Source organism: Palaemon carinicauda, chromosome 16 (assembly GCF_036898095.1).
Source record: "Palaemon carinicauda isolate YSFRI2023 chromosome 16, ASM3689809v2, whole genome shotgun sequence".
Classification (NCBI taxonomy): domain Eukaryota; kingdom Metazoa; phylum Arthropoda; class Malacostraca; order Decapoda; family Palaemonidae; genus Palaemon; species Palaemon carinicauda.
Window position 1 is genome coordinate 66,660,011 of NC_090740.1, and position 10,000 is coordinate 66,670,010.

The window sequence follows — 10,000 nt, forward strand, 5'->3', positions numbered from 1 at the left end:
GGCATAAAGAAAGCTTTTAAAACTACTCTCACATAAGTTCTTCTGATTTCAGTCTTTCATTCTTGGAAAAAAATATCTTAATTTTCTAGTTATTTTGGCAGCTGAAAACCTCAAAAATTATCGAATCTGAAAATAAAATGGTCAGACTTCTTAATCTTTGCCCATCGGTTTTTTATTTATTTTATGAAAAGCTATAAGAAGATATTTCAGAAGTTTCTCCCAAAGTCCTCTGTCATTTCTGTCTGTTTATTTATTAAGGTTATCCGGCGACTTTATAAAAAAAAAAAGACATATATACTGAGAGATGTTTATGTTAAATTATTTTATAGGTAAATAGTGACAGAAATCTAATAGAAAATTAAATACATCTAATTTGTTTTTTTAGAATATAACATTGCTATCAATAATAACACAAAATTATTCTTCTAAAATTAAGCTTAGGCAAACTTAATTACAGCTGTGCACCTTTTATCAACTAAAAATAAAACTGTATATCTTATATAAACAACGAGAAAAACGATTAAATTCTTTCCGAGGAAAAATTTTAATTAATGGAAATCCTATCTAGTGCTTTCATAGTTTCTATATAAATTCACTCATTATTTGGTAAAAAAAACATGTCAAAATTACCGCTAAATATTTAAAAAAATAACACGAGGTTTCTTTTTTCATAATTTTTAACACTCTTTTCAATCCATAGAATATAATTAATTTTGATGAGATTAGATAATGAAAGGCCGTAATCATTACTCTTCGACTGCATTGTTGTCTTTGCGAAAACTTACCAAATAACAGTTCAAAAATTCCTTATAAAATCGTTAGTTTTGAAAGTTTTATGGGTATGAAATAAATAGTGGTCTTGAAAAGTTTGATTTTTGGAGTGGAGTCCCTAACAATGTAAGCTTTGGAAACCACAAGATTCCCATTATCTGCAAACAACCAGCTGCCTCACGCGCTTGATCGGATTGTTTAGACCAGTTTATGACAAAAGCACCACTAATGAAAATTTAAACACCTTGCCAACGACAAACAATCCTTTATATATTGATAATTTTGTTTTTTTTTTGTTTTTTTTGTGGATTCAATTTTTCGAGGGTAAGATTTTTCAAATGACGAACTTCATGAATATTTTGGTTAAAACTTTTTGTCTTTCACGAATTGAAAAAGCGAGATTAAGGAACATCATATTTCTCCTAGACGAATGCTAAATGGACCAAGGGGTATAGCATACAGTACAGGCTTACATGAAGAAAAAGAAAAACTCCAAAACCTAGTTGTTGCTTACCTGAATATACCGCAGTAAGTGTGATCAAAGGCTTGATCCGGAGGAACAACCCTGTCTAGAAACTTCGGCGTGAGTGTCAATGTGGAAACAGCCTGCAGAAGCCAAGTGTCACCCAAGTCCCCTTGTTCGACGTCGAACCGAGAAGCTCCGTCGGCTATGAACTTGGGTCTTGCACAGATTTCCTAGAATTATATTTTCATCATATAGTACACCATACCACCTGTTATCTTTGCATTCATATATACAGTAGGCTATAAGTTGGCCAGGGAACCAGCCACCGTTGAGATACTACGGCTAGAGAATCATTTGGTCTTTTGGCTGGCAGACAGTATTACATTGGATCCCTCTCCCGGGTTACGTTCACCGAATAGACTGGCCTATTCTTTCTACACTCTTCTCTGTTTACATACACCTAACAATACTGAGATTACCAAACAATTTCTCTTCTCTTAAGGGATTAACTACTGCAACGTAATTATTCAGTGGCAACTTTTCTCTGGTAAGGGTAGGAGAGACTCTAGCTACAGTAAGCAGGGGAAGTACCCTCCAAAATCAAACCATTGTTCTCTAGTTTTGAATAGTACTGTACCATAGCCTTTGTACTATGGTCTTCCACTGACTTGGTTAGAGTTTTCTTGCTTTAGGGTACAATCTGGAACTCTTGCTTGTTTTTTTTTTCTAAATTTTATAGCGTATGCATGAAAGACCTACTTTAATGTTGTTACTGTCCTTAAAATATCTTATTTCTGATTGTTCATTACTTCTCTTTTGGTTTATTTATTTCCTTGTTTCCTATCCTTGCTGGGCTATTTTTTCCTGATAGAGCCCTTGGGCTTGTAGTAATTTGCTTTTTCAACTAGAATTATAACATACCTTGGAATAATAATAATAATAATAATAATAATAATAATAATAATAATAATAATAATAATAATAATAATAATAATAATAATGGGGACTTTGTCAAAACGATATTAATGGAAAAACTGATGTATGGTAAAATTTATGAATCAATACTGTAAATACATATACTGTACATGCATGTAAATATATAAAATTCCAATATATATATATATATATATATATGTATATATATATATATATATATATACATACAGTATATATATATATATATATATATATTTAACACAAAGGAGATATATGGGAAACAACGAGATCTATTTTCTTCTTGCCAGGATTATATGAAGTATGAAGCGAATTACCAGAGGTTTGTTACTTATATGAAGATAATGAATATATAATATTTGGAACATCTCGTCCCATCATGATAATATTAGAATCAACGGAAATTTCATATCAGTCTGGGAAAAAAAGAAAATCTTATAAAAGGAAAACAAACAATGCAAAAGCTAAGCCTTAATTTTAGATCTAAATATAGAGATAAATTCCAACTTCTACGTCGGAAAAAAACAATGACTAGAAAAAATATGAAATCGTCAAAAATCACGGCTAGAATGTTTATCTAGAGATATCTTTGAAGCTTACTAAACAGAAATATAGATATTTCATAATTTAGATTTTAAGAAAATTATTCCTTCTCCAATTTACCTAATAATAATAATAATAATAATAATAATAATAATAATAATAATAATAATAATAATAATAATAACATTATTATCAATAATAATAATAATAATAATAATAATAATAATAATAATAATAATAATGATGATGATAATGAAAATGATGTAAGACTGTCGTCGTTAATTTCATTGTATTTTTCAACCAAGTCAGTATACGTAAAAATACGTTATTTTTAGGAATCAAGTTTTTATTCCACGTATTTTGTTACGAAGTCTCACGTAAGCTGTTAAGAGTGTTATATGATCCATACGAGATATGACCAAGGGCTTATGTGAAGGGTTTTTATATTTTTATGAGGTATTGCGTCAAGGCTGAGCAAAAATACTCAATCTTTATATTTTGCCACGTGCTTTCGAAGGTTCTTGGAGAACCTAGAGTGAGGTTCATCTTCTTTTATATTATTTTGAGGAGAAAGGTGTGCAGAGCTAACTAAGAGGAGTCGTCTTGCGGTTGCGTCAATACGCGTCAGAGAGAGTATTTTTGTGAACAACTTCAATAGTTACAGCGAAGGTAGCACTGGTACTGTTCTTAAGCAGAATGAGATAGTAACACAGCATTTAGGAGCTATGATCTCCAATACAGGGTCTTTAGAATTAGAGTTTAGTGAAAGATTGAAAAAAACAAACCAGATAATGGCAATGTTATGTAAAATTTGGAAATAAAATAGCCAGAAATTACATATACAAATCAGACTCTATATAAGTTTAATGAGATCAAGGTTACTCTATGGACATGAGTCATAGTATGACAATGAAACAGTCTCCAATACATTTAGAAGATTTGAGTATAAAGCCCTCAGATGGATATTGGGAGTTAAATGGCAGGACAGGATTAGAAAGGAGACTATACGAGAGATTACTCGAGTACCAGATGTGGATGAGATCATGATGAGGGGTAGGTGGAGATGGTTTGGGCATGTTCTTCGCACTTCCTAAGAAACATAAGTTCACAAAACGTTCAGATGGGCTCCACAAGGCACTAAAAGAGTTTGAAAGACCCAGGACTACATGACTGAGGAATAAGAAGTGCGAAGTAAGAGATGATGAATGGAGAAATATTGAATTAAAAGCTCATGATAGAGACGACTTGCGAAATCTAACCGGGGCACTTTGCGTCAATAGGCGTAGGAGGTGATTATTATGATATATATATATATATATATATATGTGTGTGTGTGTGTGTGTGTGTATGTATATATATATATAATTGTCAGCCGTTGCTAGTCCACAGAAAAAGGGCCTCAGGTAGGTCCTTCCAGAGGCGTAAATTTTTGCCAGTCCTAGACCTAGAAATTTTCTTAGTTCGTCAATCCATCGTCTTCCCCTCCTTCTCCTTCTTCGTTTGAAATCTCGGGGAACCCATTCTGTTATTGTTCTTTGCAATCTATTGTATGTCATTCTCATTTTATTTCCTGCCCATGTATATTGTAGGAGTATCCTCTATTTTAGTTGGCTTCCGGATCCATGTTGCTCATTTACTGTCTCATGTATGTATATATATATATATATATACTGTATATACAGTATATATATACATATATATATATATATATATACACACATATATATATATATATATATATTTATACACATATTTATATACATATATATATATTTATTTATATATATATATATATATATATACATATATATATATATATATCTATCTATCTATCTATCTATATATATATATATATATATATGCATATATGTGTATGTAAAAATATTGAATAAAGAACGAATATGTCAATGGATCTGTTGCTCTTTGCATATTAAATGAACACCTAATTGTTGCCTTATAAATAGCTTCACTGCACCGGGACTAGTTGCAAGTAAATCCTATAAACAAGATAGAAAACCTTGAACCTTTCGACAAAGGTTTCATTTTGTTTGAGTAGATATTTTCATAAAGCTTTAAATGTGTTCGTTTATATATCTTTCCTTAATTCCCTTTCCTCACTGAGCTATGCCCCAGTTGGAGCTCTTGGGCTTATATCATCCTACTTTTTCAGCTAGGGTTGTAGCTTAACTAATAATAATAATAATAATAATAATAATAATAATAATAATAATAATAATAATAATAATAATAATGGTGTTATGATTTTAGAATGTTTAACAGTAAGTAGATATATTGCGCCTATTAATAACCACCTACTAATGATATTTTTCCTCTAAACATAAGCATCAATGGTTTGCTTAATCACAACTATTAGGCAATCACAGAAATATAGACAGACAGCGTTGAAAATCCTTGCTGTCAACTGCGATTTATAAAAGTGCACTAAAGTGCTTAATGAAGAAAATTAGTTACTTAAATATATGTTAATATATTCCAATTAAGATCGAAGATACTATTAGCTATAATTGGTCGACTACATGCTGGAAACTGGCAATTCATTTTATGCTCTATACGGGTCACTGTCCCGTGGCCGTTGGTTATTTCGGGAGCGGAACCACCATGATTAAGGCTGTAATGACAACACCTTTATTGTTATGAGAGAGAGAGAGAGAGAGAGAGAGAGAGAGAGAGAGGAGAATCACTAATTTCATAATACTATGGAAAATTTAGTCTTGTTTTGTTTTTGGTGGTATACAGTTTGTAGGACGGCTATTGCATTGTTTTGTGTATACAGTATACTTGTGTGTATGTATGTATCGTATTCACTTCATAGGCCTACTAGATTTCCAAAAACTGACTTGCATTATTTTTTCTTTCTTTTTTCTCTTTTTTTTTCTTTTGTAAAATTCCACAATCGATTGATTATCCCTCAGGTAGTAGAGAGGATATCATGAAAAAAAATAAAACATCATTCCAATAATATTTCATTATAATGCTGGAAAAGCTTTCACCAGACACCTCTCTCTCTCTCTCTCTCTCTCTCTCTCTCTCTCTCTCATACACCCACGTGCGCCTGTGATCGGGATTTTGTGCCTACCTGAGAGGGAGAGTCTACAGTATAAGTACGGTTGTATGTTCGCTCTTCACCCATGACTTGGTTCCGGCCAGGGCGATTCCGTTATAACCTTCGATGTGAATGAGCCAGGCATCTGAAGAGAGCTGTCTGTGTTCCGGAAGTAATTTCCCTCGACAAAAAGTCACCACACAGTTACTGCCTCTCCTCCGGCTCGTGATTTTCATCATCTTGACTGCAGTCTTTCCCTTATCTATTCCTTTATGATATCTAAATTTATTCTTGCTTCGCTGACGAAGAAAATGTATAGAATACATTTATGTGTTTATTAAATTGCGTACTTTGCATCTAATGCTTTTTTTCTTGAATAAACCTTGAATCGGAAGACCAGCAGCGGGTTTCTTTTTTCTGCCGGAGATCAACGTTTTAAAGTATAGCTTAGACTGGGTTGATAGACGTCATATTCTATAATATATTGTAAATTTCTCTTCAAAAAGATACCATAATTGAACAAATTACACACATTATATATATATATATATGTATATATATATATATATATATATGACAATTTCTATAAAAATTTTATTTTTCTTCAGACGCTTAATGCGGACCACTCTTTAGGAGATAACCTGGAGCTTCAGCTCCCACGATTAGAAAATCCCCCTCCCCCCATAAGCCTAACCCCCTCTCTCAGGGTGTGCTACCTCAACTACATCTGTTTTACCCAAAATGCACCAAGAAGGAGGTCGCAGAAAGAACGTGCTTAGGGCAAAGGTCGCCATTCCAATTCAAACAAGCTTCTGATCTCGACTCCTACCAAGAGGGACTTCCATGGGGAACGATGGGCGGGGAGTAAACCGAGTGGTACGCGGTAAGTATGTTAGGAAAAATAGAATTTTCGTAGAAATTGTCATTTGTTCCAACACGAGACTCACCGGGAACTACTCTCTAGCAGACTCAGTGTTAGGAGGAGGGGGAATGGGACCTCGGTAAGAGATGTGCAACTGAAATGAGGCACTGGAAAGCTAACCAAGACAACGTCCTCCTGATCCAACAGGAACTGCGATATGCAAGGTGGAGGGGATACAGATTTGAACATTTTACCTTTCACCGTTCAGCAGGAAGTATGTAATACATACGTCACTGTCAGATCCTCTGTTGAGCAAACACGACTGGCCCGAGCAGAGACCCTTCCTGAGGGAACATTCTTTTCAGGTAGTTTATCATAAAGGTCGATCGTACGCACTCCAGCTCTCATCTCTGGCAGACTACCCTGTTATTCTCATAGGCCAGTGAGGAGCCGAAAACTAAAGATGTCGTGCGGCTCGGCGTATCTGGGTGAGGGCTCACCTTTCGCCAAATACGCCCTACATATTGTTTCTCTTAGTCGGAAGGAGATAGTGTTCTTAGCGACCGCCTTCTTCACCTTACCCGTAGTCACGAACAAGTTCCTAATGGTTGGGCAAAGGTTGCAGGTCCTAACAAGATGCTTGCGCACCACTCGCTCTGGGTATAGCGTGGATGGAAAACTCCTCAAACTTAGGGTCTGCCACCACCAAGCTCTGTGTTTTGACTATGAAGGAAGGGACAAACCTGAACACCCGCTCCTACTGTCCATAAACATAAGAGCCTTTCGCTGAGAGACCATGGAGCTGACCCATTCCACCATGAGCTCCCCGTCTATGACCTGCCTCCTGGGTTCAAGGGGCATCCCACGCACGGGCTCGGAGAGATAGTGGCAGCCATGACTGCTTGAAACCTCTTATGAGCACCGAGAACCGCTTGGAGGATCCCTGGTTCAGCCTTTTGAGGAAGGAGACCTAGCCCGGTTAAGATGTAGAAGGACTGGGAAGTCGGCTATGATGGGGATCGAGGCATTGACAGGCTTGATATCTCTCCTGGCACATCACTTCCTAAAGATAGCCCAATTTGCTTAGTTCATGATCTTCGAGGAACCTCTAAAGTTACCCGCCTTCTGCACGGTTGTCCTCTTGGAGTAGTCTTCACTCCCTAGCAGACACTGCATAGTCTCCTCTCAAGAAGGGAGAGGCTTTGGAGTCCTTAATGGAACCTCGGGAAGTGTGGCTGCCTTATTATATCTTGCCTCAGTGGAAGGGAACAAGGAGGCTCTACCTCTCTCAGATGTCCCAGGGCCAAGAAGGGCCTTGCCACCCATGGGGAACCGTACCGGCGCTCTAGACTGGTGGAGTGCTGCTTTGCCGGCGTGGAGAAGTGTCGGGAAAAATGTTTAAGCATCCATATGGGGCCAAGGACCCTACGGATGGCCGAAGCCTCTTCGCCTACATCGTACTCGGTATGGTAACTCGATCCAACCCCAGAAACAGGAGCCCACTCTTCGGTCACGGGCCTGCCGCTCATGGGTCATTCCCACGGGCTGGGTAATGAGTGTCCCAGTGTTTCACCCCTCCGGCAGAAGGGGCTATGGGCCACCTTTCCTCTGCCCAACTATGTTTCGTGTCTGGCGAGGGCCTGGGGAGACGGAGTCGCAAGGCCATAGGCTGAAGGAGCGGCTCTTCCTCTCCCAGTCCTCGGTTCCCTCTTGGCGTGCCTAAGCCGAGGAGGTGGGAAGGGGGAATATGGAAGCACTAACGGTAGAGTACTCCTCCCACGAGGGGGCTGGGGTAATGTCCACTGCTGCCCCTGCTGGCAAGGAGTCTCTCGGCAAGAATCTGCGCGGTGTGCTGAAGACACCCGACCAAGTCTCTTGCACCCACGAGTAGAGATCGATGCTTCGTAGCCACTGAGTAAAAGCTGGTGTCACTATCACATTGGAGTGTGTGAGAAACGTCTACCAGAGGCTGGACAGAGGCAGCACACGTGGTCTGCAGATAGAAAGATGGCGGCCCAGCCTGAGCTAAAGCCTGCCGGCCAGGCTGGAAGGCCCAAGGTAAGGGTACTTGAGACGGCAGCCCAAGCTGAGCAGGGCCTGGGCGGACAAGACGACAAAGCCTGAGCGGCAGAAGCCTGGGCCGCAGGGCAACATGTGACACTGCAGGCTGCGGCGGAGGACCTTCCTCAGAGCAGGTGCCCATGAAGAGAGATCATCACCTGAGAGCAGCTGAGCAGAAGCTGGGGCCGCCACCCCCATCTGCAGGTGGGTGAACGTTTACTAACTGCTGGGAGGAGGCTGCACACACGGCTAGGCGGAGGCAGCACCCACAGCCATCAGATAGAGAGACAGCGGCCTATCCTGATCTGAGGCCTACCAGCCAGGTTTGCCACACCAGGCTGAGCCGCGGGAAACTGGCAAGGCTGGACAGGCTAAGATGGCAGCGCCTGAGCAGCAGGAACCTGGGCCGCAAGATCAACACATGGTGCTGCTGGCCGTGGCAGGGGACGATCCGCTTATCAGGAAGCGCTGCCCAGGAGCAGTTGGCCTAACTAAGCCATCATCTCCCTTAACAACCCTACTGCCTCTGGTGAGGCACTGGTGACGGGGAGGAAGCGATCGAGGAAGGACCGGGGAGGTGAAGGGAGCAACATCTGCTCCCCACACTGGTAAGGGGTCCTCCGGTGGGTTACCCAAGCAGATCTCTTACACCCGCGAGGAAAGATCAGGGCTTGGTAGCCACTGCTGACCTACGTGGTTGTCACGTGGAGCCGCTAGGGGAGGCAAGGGACCACCTGTGCTTAGATCTCGGCTCTTGAGCAGGTGTCCAAAACTCGCCATCATCTCCGCTGCATAGCAGGAACCACTTCGGTCGAAGGTGACGGCACTACCATTAAAATCTTGTTATAACACCACAGTCACTACCCACAAGACACTGATCCATATAAGATACCGGTCGAGGCAGAATTAAAGGCAGTTAAAGACTACGTCACAAATATAAGGTTTAGTGTAAGTAAGACGGGCTTGAAATACATACTTATAGTTGAACCTAAGATAACTTTAGAGAAAGTCAAGTAGATTGTCTTGCTTACTGAAACATAAATGTAGATGTAAAAGTACTGTAGATATACACTTTTGCATACACTAAATATATATATATATATATATATACTGTATATACATACATATATATATATATATATATATACTGTATATATATATATATATATATATATTTACTGTATATATATATATATATATATATGTATGTATGTGTGTTTACATGAAAGCCATATACACAGGCAAAAGAAAAGATAAATATCAAAATCAGCAGCAACAC

The 10,000-nt window shown here is 38.9% G+C and overlaps 1 protein-coding gene across 2 annotated transcripts in view; it reads right to left on the reverse strand.

The window, feature by feature from the left end:
* The window catches only part of LOC137655057 (calpain-9-like), a 475,257-nt gene that overhangs the window by 40,925 nt on the left and 424,332 nt on the right, over nucleotides 1-10,000 (reverse strand). For both annotated transcript variants that reach the window (XM_068388950.1, XM_068388951.1), the window contains one exon: nucleotides 1,286-1,467. In XM_068388950.1, the coding sequence (XP_068245051.1) occupies nucleotides 1,286-1,467 (182 nt within the window). The remainder of the gene's footprint in view (nucleotides 1-1,285; nucleotides 1,468-10,000) is intronic.